Raw genomic sequence first — 15781 nt, forward strand, 5'->3', positions numbered from 1 at the left:
GAATAAGCATTAAGGGGACATACATATGAACAGCTAGATGTTCTTTTAATTCAACATATTAAGAGTACATAACTGTCCATGAACGCAGCTCAGCTACAGAAGACCACACACCTTGAACCTGTCATTGTCTACATAGATCTTTAGGTTACAACAGGCTACTTGCCCTAAACCCGATTAGGCAATGTGTACAATTATGAATTTTGTAGGTTATTGAAAATTATCTAACAAGGTATACATGTGGGCAAAAGTGTGACGTTCTATAGCCAAAACTGCTTTGTGTCCATGGGTCTCATACAGTGGTGTTACATTATGGATCAACAAAGTGCACACACTCACTGATAACGTATACATCCGAGTGTCCGATAAAACTGCATACACTTATTCTTTACCCAAAAGTCTTCACAGACCATTCCTACGGATTCTCACGCTTGAGGTCAGTTCCTTCCAATTTGGCTGCATGTGTTCATTAAGTGATTTTTCATCAAGTTGTCCATAAATAGTCCATAAAATCCGCACTACCACCGACAGTCTTCTCTGTGCAGCTGGGAGCCAGATGAGGTTTGTAGAAGGTTTAGATTGACCAGTCACCGATCTTAATCTTCCAGTGCAGTGATCAAATACACCAAACATCACACATTTGTTTTTCTTGATTTTTGTACAGTCACCCAACTGTTGCAAGCTTAACTGATTTGAAGTGCTGCGTCTGTCAAAATCGAACCTCGTGAGGAATGTTTCTGCACTTCTTAGAAGTGACAATCTCAAAAATTCAGTAACTATTTTTTTTAAACAATTTTTCTGTAAATATGTACACAAGTACACATTTCCTATCCAGGCGACCATGTCAGAGCAACATAGTAAATCTGATTAGCATAGGTCCTCAAGTCAATTCAGCATTTGGTTTCAAGAAGATAATTCACACATCCTAAAGACGCCCATAATTCAATATATAATCAAAATTTCAAGTGTCAGTCAGAAATGTAAGCCCAATAGCTTAAATATTAATAACAAAATCATATGTATATAATGCACTTGAGGAAGGCATTGCGTAATTTTTTTTTAAACTCACAATCCTTAATAACAGCACAGTCTGGGTGAAGAAATGTAGCTGAGCTAAAGTCAAACTTGAAACCCTGATTGTAACGATTGAGTGGGGACAGTGATACACAAAGGAAACATCACCGTAATGGTCACATTTTCAGTTAAAAATCTGATTTTTATGAGCGATGAAGGAAGAAGACGAATGATTAATGCTCAGCAGTGACGCCAAGCTCGTCCTCATGTTTAAATTTAAAAAAAAAAAGGATATAAATAGCATGCGTGTGAGATGTGTGGTTGGCCGATGACAGACTAAACACAGAAACATCTAAATGTCCATGACTTGGAGTTAGTAATGCGTTATCACTCTAGGCAGCCTTTTTTTTTGGCATTTGACTAGACTACACACCCTGATGCTAAAGCTGAGGTTATTTCAGGATTAATTTGTGTCACGTGAATACAGGTTGATAAGTGTTCGATAGTAGCTATCACAGGTTGATAAGTTTGCATAGACCCTTGAACCCCAACCATCACCATTTCAATGACACAATCAATTAAAACTACAACTCGGAGCAGCATACCCAACTTCACCCTTTGTACTGATTTTGGTAGTCATAACAAAGCACGATAAAAGCTGTAATAGTCCACATGATACGGTTACATTCAGTGATATTTTAAAACATTTGCGGCACATAAAATGAGTATTTTTGTTTTTCTCTTAGGGTTTTTGTGAATCTCTTTACAGAATAGCTTGTATCATGCCACCACTACAGCCACCAGTGGCTTAAAATTTAGTCCCGCCCCTCCCCCCCCCCATTTAAAAAATAATAATAAATGAGTCGACTATGCCTGCTTTTACAGCATCACAATACACAGCATTAAACTCATACACTTTATTTAAAGGAGTACAAAGAGTGAAATAGGGTATGTATCAGAGACTTACAAAACACGTGTCTGAGAGGAGACATATCCACATGTAAACATATGCTGTGTGTGGTTTTGCTCTTTTCTCCGACAGCTAAAAAAAATAATAAAAGCAATAAAATTGTAGGAGCGTACAGTCCTTGGAGAGCAAAGACGTGGGGGAGGGAAGCGAGCGTCCGTCGCGTGAACACACCTTCTTAGCTGGCAATTTTCTCAATTTCATCCAGATCATCAGTGTCCAGTTTTTCAATTTTTTTATCTGCAGAGGAAGAGCACACAGAAGAGAGGGGTTCAGAGAGGGGCTGAGATTTGGCTGGAAGAAGGGCTAAGTACATGTTTTGTTTTTATTTTAAACAGCTGCTTACTGAAGTGCTCCTGGATCCTGTAGAGGATGTTCATGCTCATCTTGCTGTCCACCATATTAATGGCCAGTCCCCTTTTCCCAAATCGACCTGTGCGGCCAATCCTGTGCAGGTATGTCTCGTTGTCAGGGTTACCATCCTTGTCAATTGGCAGGTCGAAGTTAATCACCACAGAAACCTGCTCTACATCAATACCTGTTTGTAAAGAAGATGGGAGGAATAAAGAGTTACTAGAAAACAATGTACATGTGCAGGACACCAATGTTTTAATTTGACTGTAGAAATCCAATTAATTTCATACAGTCTGACATCAAACACATTCACACTTGCACTGCTGTAAAAAGTGTCTTTGATTTTTATTTATTTATATTGAGCACAGAATGAATGAGTACACGGCACACTCATGAAGCATAAACCTGTCAATCACAAAAAAACCCCCACCTTAAATCAATCCAAAAAAACTATCCACTGAGACTATATCATAACAAAAAGAGTCACATGGTCAGTAACTGACCTTTTTGTGCAGGTTTAAAGGCAGTAACACATTGACTCTGGAGGCTATTTCCATCTTTTACATACAGTGTATGATAATCTTTGGCGGTGGATTAAGGCTTCCTCTAAATTGCATGTTAGGCCGTACAGTGTAGAATTTAGAAAAACTGCTGAAAACTGAAATAAGTATGAAAACAATTTCAGGATATTGTGGGCAGAAACTAACCCCAAGCCTTTTTTATAATACCTAGGACAAAAAAAAAAAAATAAATCTGCAATTCCTTCAAAAATCCATTAATTGCCTCCCTCTGATACAATGGGTCAGAGTGAGTAGATGCAAGTATGGTATCCTGGTGACCTATGGTTATCCTAAGTGGTGAGCCAAATTCATTAAAGCTGATCTCTAGCAGCTTGCATTCAGGCTGAGACAGCTTTTTAAACCAAACTTTACACCTCAAACATATTTTTTTGCAACTTACTTTGTAAACCCACATATATATTGTGCTAACGTAACTGCAAAAGTAAGGGGAAAAAAAGTGTTTTCAAATGTAAACAGATAAAACTCATATGACAAACATCTGAACATCATTACCTCGAGCGCAAACATTTGTGGTGACCAGGACCTTCTCCTTTCCATCTCTAAAGCGTTCAATGACTGCAGCCCTCTGCTCCACTTGCATTTCTCCACTAAGCAGCGCTACCTGGTGGCCTTCTCTGGACAGCTCCCCTGCCAGCCAGCCTGCTGTCTTCCTTGTCTGAATTGAACAGAGGAAAGGGTGCGCTTCAGTCAGTTAACCAACATGCCAGGTGTGTATACAAAGAGTCCAAGTATAAAAGGATTGAGTTTGGCCCTTCCCTGGTTAAATAAAAAACAGACTATTCTGTTTAAGTTAGCTCATGCTGCAGAGCTCTCTTTTCACTTCTGGATTAAAGAGGAACAGCTTGGCAACAAATGATGACAAACAGCAAAAGAATGTGTAAGCTTATGTAAGAAGAAATAAAATTCAGCCAGAGTCGCTGTTTTTTTTAAAATTAAAGATCAACTCACATGGCAGAAGATCATGGCCTGAGCGATGGTGATGGCGCCGTAGATGTTAGAGAGAGCCTGGAATTTTTCTTCTTTGCTGTTACACAACACATAGTACTGTTTAATGGTGTCCAGTGTTTCCTCCTCTCTCTTCAGCTTGATTATGTTGGGATCAGGCACAATGCGCTGAGCAAAGTTCCACACCGACTCTTCAAATGTGGCTGAGAACAGCAACATCTGGCAGTTTTTGGGCAGCATCCTGTGTGGCAAAGAAATGAGGCATGAAACATGCACAATTTAAAAAATTTTAAAAAGCCACATGGTTCTCAAGTCTTATTTTAATTTGCTTCGGCTGACCTCTGGATGCGTATACTCTGGTCCTGGTGACCCTGCGTGGCGATCATAACATCAGCCTCGTCAAGCACAAACACCTTAATTTTCTTGGGATCAATAAACTTGAATTTACTGCACCAGTCCAACATGGTACCAGGTGTGCCAATAACTATCTGTTCCTGCAGTTTCATGCCCCGCTGCACTGGAAAAAAAGACAGACGTGCTCATACACGCACAAAAGGTTCTAACAACAATTCGGTACATAACAGTACACATGCAGCACAGCAGAAAGCACAAGCGCCTTACATTTATTTCCTCTAATGGCGTAGACTAGTTTGACTTCAGGGTAATATTTGCCCATCTGTTCAATCACTTTGCCAGTCTGAAGCGCCAGCTCATAGGTGGGTGACACGCACAAGCACTGACGACGAGAAAAGAGAGCAAACATTAAACATTAATACTGAGAGAGAACACATGTCCGTCAATGAGAGACAAGAGGAATGTTTTTGTCCAAGACAAGTCATGCTTATCACTTGGATTTCAATGGTGACTTTATAGTACAGTAAAGAAAGTTGACACTCACCTGGGGGTATTTGTTGTTGGGATCGACATGGCTGAGCATAGCCAAAACAAAGGCAGCCGTTTTCCCTGTTCCTGACTGAGACTGAGCAATCAGATTCTGTGGACTACAGGAAACAGGAAATTAGATGTACGGGTGGTAATAAATATGATGGATATCAGAATGTTATTCAGGGTTAAGTGATTCAGTAAGTCTAATGTCTGCATATCATTATTTAAAGGACACTCACGGTTCAGCCAGCATCATCGGTAAGGCAGTTTCCTGGATTTTTGATGGCCGATTGAAACCCATACCATACACTCCCTGAAGCAGCTGTGGTTTACTGTACAGAGAGGAAAAAATAAAATAAATGCCAGGATTGTGAAGCATCAGTCACAATCAGTCTGTGTAAACTCACCGTGGTGAAGATGGGCATAAAAGAGACACCACAACTAGAGATGCACCGATTCACCAGCCGGGGACTGGAATCAGCCCGGACCAGTGACCGGCTGATCAGCCTCCTGTTTGACCGATTATGACCCAGCCTGTTTCATGCAGCGCGGACAGTCGCGCATGACACTCACGACACGTGCTACGGTGTTAGTGTGGAAGTGAGTGAAGACAAAGTTCTGAGGTAAAGTGTGGGCAAAAACTTCCCTAAAAACAGGGCTACAGCTGAAGCTATCCAGTTCTCAGAGCACCAGCAGCCTCTTATGAGCAAAGGATCAACGTAGTTAAGAGGTGAATTATGGAGATGAGTGAGAAAAATAAAAGGGTCTGTGTCACATTATCTGGCGACATTATAAAGACAGGGGTAAATACCTGACAGTAGCTCTATTATATAAATCAGTTGCACCTGGTTTTGTTTGGTAAAAAAAACAACAACTTATTTTCAGTTATTTTATCCTCTTTCCAGTATCAGAGGACTTTACTTTCAGTTATTTCAGATGAGAAACCTACTGAAATAGTACCTAAAAAAATACTATTTTGAATTGATGAATACTTGTATGTGCGGTCAGTTTTAGCTCTCAGAAAGAAAACTGGAATCTGCAAAAACAGGCAGGTCACACTTAAAGAGAAAAGTGAGAAATCTGAATCAGCCCAAAAGACTGGTGCATCGGTGCATCTTTAAACACAGGTCCTTGCTGGGAACTCTCAACAGATACATGTGTCAATACTGTTAAACATGACATATTAAGTGATTAGGCTACCGAGACAGACAAACAGATCTCACTCACAGCCTTAATTCTTCAAAAGACTTGACGGAGTAAAGCGGAGAGTTCGGATCCTTCTGAAGAACTTCCACTTGATTTGTTGTATTGACCAGATTATTTCGAATCAGTTTGTTTAACAAAGACTGTGCCCCTACGTCCTCTGAAACAACAAGATAGGGGAGATGTCTCTTTTAGAACAAGAGCCAACCAAGCATCCAACTACAAGACAATAATGAATGCACACATATTTTCAACACATGTAGATAATTTACCGCATACCAATTTCGTCATCATCTGCCGCCTTCTCTCCTTCTGACTTTGCAGGTGCTGAGTCTTTTGCGTTTGCGTTTGTGCCTGCAATAAATAATGCCAATATGTACATGCTTGGGTTTCCTTGTTTTATGGATACTGGCTCTTACCCCAATTCAGCTGCACATGGATGCTTACCATTTTCTTCTGGCTTCTCTTTTAATTGAAGTTTTCCCATCTGCGAGGAAGAACAAAATAAACTGAGTTCGTCTGGGGCTAAATAATTAGTCTGACTTTTCCAAAGCCCCCCTCCTTCATATGCCGGTTAGCCAGTTAGCTGCTAAAGCTATCAAACCGCTGAGCACGCAGCAGCTCTTCACGAGCTAATTCAACTTAGCTCTGAAGCCAAGCCGGTAGTTTCGTTTTCGACCTAATGAAACTCTACAGAGACGGGCGTCACCGGGAGCCACTTTATTCACTGATGGCGCTCTCACTGAATAATTTCAGCTGTCCACGTTAAAAACAGACTACCGAATTTCTTCAACAGTGTGCCAGACCAGGCCAAAGCATTTACCAAGCAGGCTAACAACAGGTTAGCCCGTGTTGCGTAAGTTAAGCCTTACCGAGTCCAACGCAGCTTCTTGCTTGTCCACTGCCTCAGCCCAGGAGTCCGTAGCCATTGTGGGACAGTTTCTTCTTCAGTTATTATACTCGGGGAAGTCAACTAGGAATTCTAGCTCAGGCTTAAGAGTCAATAATGTGTAAGTAACTATTTTCCACAATGGCGTGCAGAACCTGAATCTGGACACATGCGCAACTGATTACGTCACCGGGTACAACACAAGCTCCAAGAAATAATAGTTCCCAGCTTCCTGAAATTTCATACACACCTCACTGAAGCCTCAGCTATGACGGGCTCTCATAGTTAAAATGTGAAGAAAAAACATTAAATGTTGGGAATAAAAAAAAGTCATGAACTCTTGTTGAAAATCAGATGATTGGAATCGGATTTGCTAAAAGAAAAAAAAGAAAATCACTATACTCTTCTTAGCCTCTAGAGGGTGCCACACTGCTCTCTATAGGCCCACAGCTACTATGTATTCACAGTAGGCCTTGTATGCAACATCCTTATCTGTGTGAAAAATGACATTCTCAGGTAAAATATTCTTTGGTTAGCTTTATAAAGGTTAGGTCGACGTTACGATGGGGTTAGATTAAGGTCAGACTCAGGGTGCGTGCTGTTCAATTAAATGCATTATTAAGGAAAGTGGGTGTGTTTGTTTGTGAAGTTTACCAGACTTTACCAGCCTCCTCTGCCCAAGTTGCTCTTGAGAGACGTGCGCCTTCTTTTCTTTTAGACAGTTTTTAGCTTTCAATCACAGTTGGGTTCAGCTTAGGCAACACAAGTATTTGGTTAGGTGGAGGGAAAGATCATGGATTAAAATGCCTTAAAAACTTACCCAAATCTTAGACAGCCTTACAGAAAAACATGTAAAACTAACTTTGTCCCATCTCTGTTCACTGGATTTCCAGTCTCATTGCATGTTGAATAATCCAAAATTAATGGGGCCTATAGACTGCATATAAAATATAGACATAGCTTCAAGACACTTTTCAAGGTTGGAAAGGTGAAAACTGTAGCCTGTCTGGAGGCCATCATAAGGCAAAAGCTGTGGCTGCACAAAGACTTCTGGATCTCCAGAAAGGTATGTGTGTGGTTTTCTAAGATGGTGACTTTGAAATGCTAATCTTCAATATGAGACTTAAGAAACCAACGGAGGACATCATGGTAGCTACTTTGACTTTGCTTCCAGGTCTGAACTTCCATTCCTTTGAAAGCCTACAGGGGCTGAAACGTCCAATATCTTGCAAAAACTTCCAGTTACACAGATGTGTATGAGAAAATATCAAATCACTACTTTCAAGTCATATTTGAATAACTTATGAAGTTAATTGTAGTTAGAATCACAAATGCGGTTTTGTCCAAAGTATGCTCATCTGCTAACAAATTGATAGTCACAAGTCATTGAGCCAATGAGCATTCAGTGTACTGATGGGAATAATAGGAAAATAGCCAAGTGACCAATTTTCTTTTTGTATGGTGGCTGGAAACCTCACTATTATTCAGAAGGAAACTGCTACTTGGCTGGGAAGCAAGATTAGTAACATTTATGAGCCTTAATTGTGATATTTTAATGACTAATGTTGGCTTGGGGAAAATAAATAAATAGAATTAAAAAAGACAAAGTGAAAGCAGTAAAAATTAATAAACAGGCAAGCCCTATATGTGTTTTTCAGTACCGTCATAATCTCTGTGGCCACATCCTAAAGTACATCTTAAGAATTTTTTAAACTGACAATTGAGATGAATAACCTTTTAGAATGATGTTTAAACTAAATTGAGAGTTAACTTCTGTTCAAACTGACTTGTTTCTGCAGCCTAACGTCACCATATAGTGGAGTTGCCCCTGCTGGTCAGTAGAGAAAATGCCATTTTTAGACTTAAACGATCATTAGTTATATTAGTGATTTTAGTGCTGTAAATCATGCATGCATATGTCAATATACCTGCTGTGGTTTGCTAATAAATATAGACATTCTCTTCCAAATTAGTGTCCGAGTGATTTTAAAATTCTAAAATACCGCTCATCTCCACTGATTTCACTTTGGTGTATCAAAACCGAGTCCAGGGTTGTTATTGACAGCCTCACTGAAGTAATCAAAGAGAAAGCCCCAGATACCAAGACCACCAAATTAAGAACCTCAGAAGCATGAATGAGCCTCTGCTGTGGTGCAGTGACTGTACCAGTATCATTAAAGAGGAAGAAGCAGTACTGAGTGAGTGAGAGAGACTGGATTCCAAGATTAAACAAAATCCCTTTGAAAGTTTAAATCACTGCATTTCACAAGTTTCTGTGCAATTCAAATTCCCAAAAAGTTGGCACACTGTGTAGAATTTAAATAAAAACAAAAAGCGATGATTTGTAAAATCTCATAAGGCCAATTTTTATTCACAGTAGAACAAGAACACAAATAAAATGTTTTAACTGAGAAAATGTACAATCTTCTTTCTGTTTTTTTCCATTTTGGAAAAAAAATTAGGACAGGGCAATGTTCACAACTTAGTAGCATCAACAACAGTCTGAAATGTCTGCGAACTGAGGAGTCCATCTGCTGGACCTTTGAAAGATGAATTGACTGCAGGCCGGCCAGTTCAGCAAATCCTTCCTTAAAACAATGTCGTCAGGATGGGAGCAGATGTTACTCTAAAATCTGCATATATCTTTTAGGAATGATGGTGTCTTTCCAGATGTGCTAGTTCTATAGGCACTAATGTACCCCCATACAATCAGAGATGCAGCTTTTGAACTTGGACTTAATAAGCTGGATGTGGTCTCTCCCCTTTAGTTCAGAGATTCAGCGCTGGTGTTTTTCAAAAATAATTTTAAATTTTCTTTCATCTGCCCACATAATAGTTTTCCTCTTTATCTCAGTGTATTTTAAATGAGATTTGGCCAAGGACCATATTGGATCATACTCACTTACAACTACGTCTTTGCATGTAGAATCTTTAACCTTCATGTGTGGATGGAGCTGAGCACAGTTCACCAACTGTGCTCACGACTAAGATTTCTGGAAGTGTTCCTGAGCCAGTGCAGTGATTTCCATGACCGATTCATGCCTGTTTTTAATGCAGTGCCACCCAAGAGCCTGAAGATCAGGCATCCAGTGTTGACTTTCGACCTTGTCCCGTGCGCACAGAGATTTCTTCACATTTGATAATGATATGAAATGAAAATGACGAGATATTCAAAGTCCTTGCAATGTTACATTGAATAGACATATTTATGAACTTTTTCCATAATTTCAATTTGCGTGTCTCCATAGTGTCGTGCTTTACACATTTACCTAACAAGCAAAAGATCCCTTAATCAGTCCCACGAGGAGACGCAACTCCCTTTGGGAAGGACATCTAGCATAAAAATCTGCCAACTCAAACATATGGAGCTACCTGCTGCATAGACCCCTTGTGAATAAGAAAGCTGCCAAAAGTAGCTCTACCATAATTTGTAGATGCAGATTGGTGAACCTCTGCAAATCTTTACATCTGAAAGTAAAGATGTAAACACCCAGTCACATTACAGACTTAGACTTACTCAAAGTGTGCATTTTCACAGCTTGAACATTTGATGTTTTCTATGCTCTTCTGTGACGAAAATCTGGGTTTGTGAGATTTTTCAAATCAACTGCGTCCCAAATTTTTTACCCCTCAGCCCTAAAGAGCTGGCATGGTTGGTGTGGACACCTGAGTTTGTCAATGTGATAACTCAAGAACGAGGCAACGAGCTTCAAATTGAAAAAAGCATGGATGAGTTTGAATCTCAGTGAAGTCGATCTCAAGGTTAGGGTCAAAGGTAAAGTTTTATGCAAACAACTCTAGAAGGAAGTCAACCAAGATTTTCAAATTGATACCATAGGCACAACTATTAAAAATCTCAGAGGAGTTTGGATCTCAGTAACCTCAAGATCAGAGTAAGTAAGTCTGAAAATCTTGTGATAATTTGAGAATAAGGTGACCTAGGACTAAGTGTCTCGACTAGGAGACGGAGTGGAAACACTGGGGGTTGCCAGCATTTCTGGAACTGGCATTAACCAAAGCCTCTAAACTAGATTTGTTTAAAGTAGCAGGAACACAGTGAAGTGAAAGTGAGTCACTCAGTAAATCTGAACCTGAAATGCAAGTAAAGGTTTCTAATGAGTGCCAGTGATCATTTAGTAATCATTTATGTATTATTGTAGGTTTTTTTTTTTTTTACCAAATAACATAAAGCACAATAGGAAGACTGTTGTTAGAAAGAGTATTTCTGCTTTTCTTCTGGTCCTGCAGAGCAGACTTTTTGTTGTTGCACAATTAGTGCTGTGGCAAAGTTATCCCAGTTTAGTGCTTTAGTGGAAACTAGGCTATTAACCAGAGTTGAACTCCACTAAGGATCATTCAGGAGCACTGGGGGTCACATCTGGAGCAGGAGTGCTGTGGCTGACTGCTCCTTAATTGATTGCAGAATGGATTTCGCACATTTTGTCTCCTCCGCTGGGATAGCTAGATGGTGACTGTGGCTTTGGACTTTGCTGGAGCAGATTGCACTGATCTCTGTTCTGTTCTGACACCCAGCACTTAATTCCCCTGCGTGTGCATCAGTTTGAGTTTATATGTATGTTAGTGGGCGTGTTAGCATGTGAGAAAGGATACAGGGAGACTCTCAGATCTTCAGTTTGGAGACAAATTTTTGTCGGGGGCTTGATAGAGTAGAGTTTATTGTTGCCTCCAATCAGCTGCCTTAGCAGAGGTATCCATGGCAACTGAAAGAGTAAAAGTAAGGTTTGAGGTCTCCAGAGGATTTGGAAGAGACAGAGAGAAGGACTTTGTATTTCCATGTAGCACTCATTTCAAGAGCTGAATATGACAGAAGGGATATGAAAGTAGAAAAGTAGAGTGGTCGTGGTGCGAGCGATCTGAGGAGAGATAAACACGCAGCCCACAAATGCATAATGTAAGATCACTCAAACGCTCCTCCATGCTCCCACATTGACAATGTGTCAGTGTTTAGGTAGGAAGTATAATATATATGCTCCATAAAATTACACTTCAACACTTCAGCAAGGCGCAAGCTGGAACTTGTCTTCTAGGGTTAAACAGGGATCTGCCTCCTCCTCTTCCTTCGTTATTTAAAAATGCAAGTGATGCAAATGCAAAAGCATCGCCAGGCACGGGAAAATTCAAACCTCAGAGTTCCTTTTGCAAGAGGTGTTGTGTTTTACCGCTTCATCTGCAAACTGAACATTATGTCGATATTAAGATTGCTTTTTTTTTCTCATTTTCTTTTGGGGGTTTTTTGACAGGAGACTATATACTGCGTGGGTGTAGTGCTGGTAAGGTTAGCCAGTGTGTTTGCATATGTTTGCTTCCTTTACTTTCTTTGCTTTTTTTGGAAAATGCAAAGTGAGCAGGAAGTATTTACTTTTTTTAGAACAAGCGTCGACCACTGGGAGTTTTTTTTTATGAATCATGTATTTATATGTTGTGTTGTGCATCGTGGACTGTGAAGTGATAAACAGGCGGCTCGCGGGTGATCAGGCACCACTTCAGCTTCGAAAGCAAATGCAAAAATGTGACCCTGTTGGATAAAATGGAGCAACTATAACCACTAAGACGCTATTAGTAAACAAATGAAACAAAATGACTGATCTGTTTTTACACTGTCTTGTGATTGGCTGACCACAGCGGATGGTAGAGATCCGTTATAACGTACAACAAACGAATACAGTGTAAAGAAGCAGAAAACGTGCGATAATATTGGTATTTTTGGGGTTTTTGCTTCGCGTGGTAATCTTACAGGCGGCAAAGACAAAGATATCCTTTTACTGAGGACTGCAGTGCAGACTGACAGTAGACAACAGGCTGCCCTCAAGCCGTAACAAGTACAGACAGGCAGAACTGAACAAGAGGTAACAGGCTTAGACGACTCGGCTGATGATCTGGGAGAAAATAAGTAATGGCTTTTTCTTGATACATAGTGGGGCTGAGGAGCTGCTGCAGTGACAGATGAAGGGATATGTGAGGTCGAGACTCTGTAGTGACAGCTGTTGGATGGGTACAGAGTGGGAATGCTGGAGACATTCCTATTCTGTATAAACACATAGGTATCAAGTGTGTGTGTATACATTTTTTTAATGTACATTGGTTTATTGTCAAAAGGAGGAACAAATGACAAAGGCAAGGCAGAACTGTATTATTTGGTACACCTTGGTAGCACTGGGTTGGCCCTCCTTTTGCCTTCATATCTGCCTTAATACATTGACATGATAGTGATGATAGCGCAGGTTGGGTGAGCCCAAGCAAACTGCAGTCTCAGTTTCCTGTTCCTAGCTGACAGGAATGGCACCCAGTGTGGCCTTCTGCTGCTGTAGCCCATCTGCATCAAGGTTCTGCATTCCTTGCAATGAGTGGTTATTTGATTTACTGTTGCAGCTTCTGAAACACTTTGACCAGCCCGTCTGGAACCAACAGCAATGCCATGTTCAAAGTCACATGGTAACAAAGAGAGAGAGAGAGAGGGAAACAGTGGCGCGACTATAAGAATAATAAAATCAAGACAGAAATGAAATAAAAAACACCACATCATAAAACTGAAACTTATCATCACACAGGACCCAGGAGCTCAATAATGAAGTCTGAGAAAGTCTGAGGAAGAGGCAGTAAAATCCATTAATGGGAGCTGTTAATGTGCAGATCAATCTATTATCATATCATCAGGACTTTCTGGCCTTTATTTAATTTTATTGAGAGCAAAGATCTGTTTACGGTGTTTCTTTTCACACCATTTTTCTTTATTTGGCTTTGTGCAGTTGAGTGTTTTCACTTTGAAACAGGAATCAGTATCCCTGCACTGCTGTTCCAAGTAGACTGGTGTCTATAATATATTATATCTTAATACTAAAGTTACATCGTCAAATGGTACAGAGTGGTCTGGCATGAACTATGAGTACTATGAATAGGCTTTCACATACTACCTAACATGAGGCAAAGAACAGAAGCAGTGGAGTTGAAGACTAAACTGCTACCCTGCTAATATAATTTCTTTCTTTACCTGAAAGAACCACCATATCACACTGTGCTCGTTCCCCAGAGAACTCGTAATAGTCGCACACACATTGCCACCTTTAATTAATGCACAGTAATCATCCCACTCAATATGGTTACCAATATGTAAAAGAGCCAAATATGACTCTGCTGTGTAGTAAAGGCAAGGTCATGTGTGAGACTGAGCAGCAGCAGGACTCTCTCTTCTCTGTTACTGTTTGCTTTAACACGACGGAATTCAAGTCCTTGGTTGTCCATTGACAACTAATTAATCAAAATCAAAGGGAGACAAATCCCATAAACACACACGAGCTGTGAGCGCGGGTCCATAGGTAAGAGAGAGACAAGCAGAGGGGGAGAAAAGGAGATTAAGGAAGGATTCTCCCCAGACGTCTTCTTCCCACTTTCTTCTGGTAGAAGTCATTAGGATTCATACCCCTGATCCTTTACTCTGTGCGGCTCCTCCGCTGCTCGCACCGTGCATCTCTAGCAAGCAAAAAAAATAAAAACTAGACAGAACCTGGACGCCCACGCCAGAATTAAAATGGTGATGCAGCACTTGTTTTCTGTCAACAAGAGTGAACATACTGAAAAAGAGAGCGAGAAAGAGAGAGTGAGATAGCACAAGAAGAAGAGGGAGAGAGCGAGAGAGTTCGGGGCTGACTGCTGGTTGGTATTCCTGAGGCTTAGCCAGAGAGGCTGATGGTGCAGAGTGGACATCAACAAGGAATTTCAATGTGGATGCAATGGCTTGCAGTTTTCAAACCTTTTATAGTAGTGTCTACAAACGACACACTGAAGTGGTTAACATTAAACAACATGAGATCGTCCCTCATTACCTCATCAGCATAAAATATCATTTTAACACATTAATCGTACTTCACATTGTGCATTTTCCTGTTATACAGCAAGTTTTATAAGACGACGAGGCAAATGTGTTTTTGAGTCAGTGCAGCTGTTTTGTTTGGTTTTTTCAAATCTACTTTTTTGGGCACAGACGAGTCGCCCTGTAGTCAAGAAGAGGCGAGCACTTCTGCAGCTGTTATTGTTTCAATTGATTTTGATCTTCATTTTCCTGTCCTGTTAAGAAAGCGATTTGCAGTGATCTGTATGAGTATTTCACCAATTTATGTACAAAAATCAGTTAGGCAGATGAACTTATGATTGGGATTTACGAGAGTTAAGACGAAAGAATCAGCGTTCGGGGCTGAGCCTCCAGCACACGGCACAGTCTCAGCCCCAACGTCGGCCAGGCAGCAATAAGCATCTGGATCCAGCCTCCCTCCTTTCTCAAGGGGGAAACCTAGCTCTCCCTAAACCCAACCAATTCACTCAATAAACAGCTGGATTATTACATAAGACACGGCGAGGGCTTAATAGCCCCAAGTTCTTTGAAAAACCTGAAAAAAAAAAAGAGAGAAAAGATTAGGCAGACTTCTAATTTGCTCATGCAGTTTGGAGTTCAACAGTCATTGACAATCGTGCGGCCATGTTCATTCATCTACCGGGGCCAAAGAGCTTCAAGGCTGTCAAGCCCCGGCTCAACAATTTTCAATTCCTTAATAATTTATTGATGGCGGGCAGTCAAATTGCATATCAATAATGTACAAGGGCTCAGTACAATGTTGATACGAAATACCCTTTCAGCTGGGCTCATTCATGCTCACAGACCTGCAGACATATGTACCGTGTTTAGTCCCACGTGGTCCGGCGCTGGCACGTTGCATGAATACAATCTGTTTCTGTGAGCTGTGTAAGTCTAGTTGATGATAGAGCATCTAAAAAAAAAGGCCTCTCATGTTTTCATGTTTCAGGATAAAACCTCAGAGGAGGAGGAGAAGAAGAATTAAGCTTTTCATGTGGGGGCTGGGACAGAATAGCAGATCAACTACAAAGACACTGATATGAAGAACAATGACAAAGCAATCGCTGTGTAAAGTGATA

The 15781-nt window shown here is 40.5% G+C and overlaps 1 protein-coding gene across 1 annotated transcript; it reads right to left on the reverse strand.

Annotated features, from left to right (window-relative positions):
- Positions 1–28: 28 nt before the first annotated feature.
- Positions 29–7037, reverse strand: ddx19b (DEAD-box helicase 19b). The gene is made up of 12 exons (XM_085456264.1): positions 6819–7037; positions 6394–6433; positions 6226–6300; positions 5971–6106; positions 4983–5075; positions 4757–4859; positions 4480–4594; positions 4198–4375; positions 3862–4099; positions 3406–3568; positions 2325–2516; positions 29–2218 (listed from the first exon to the last, which is right to left on the reverse strand). The coding sequence occupies exons 1-12, from the start codon at positions 6873–6875 to the stop codon at positions 2157–2159; spliced, it is 1452 nt and encodes a 483-aa protein (XP_085312390.1). The 5' UTR covers positions 6876–7037; the 3' UTR covers positions 29–2156.
- Between the last annotated feature and the right edge of the window lie 8744 nt (positions 7038–15781).

The sequence above is a fragment of the Copadichromis virginalis genome, linkage group LG5 (genome assembly GCF_057382275.1).
Source record: "Copadichromis virginalis isolate Kocher_CV1m ecotype Utaka linkage group LG5, C_Virginalis_male_GT1.1, whole genome shotgun sequence".
NCBI lineage: Eukaryota > Metazoa > Chordata > Actinopteri > Cichliformes > Cichlidae > Copadichromis > Copadichromis virginalis.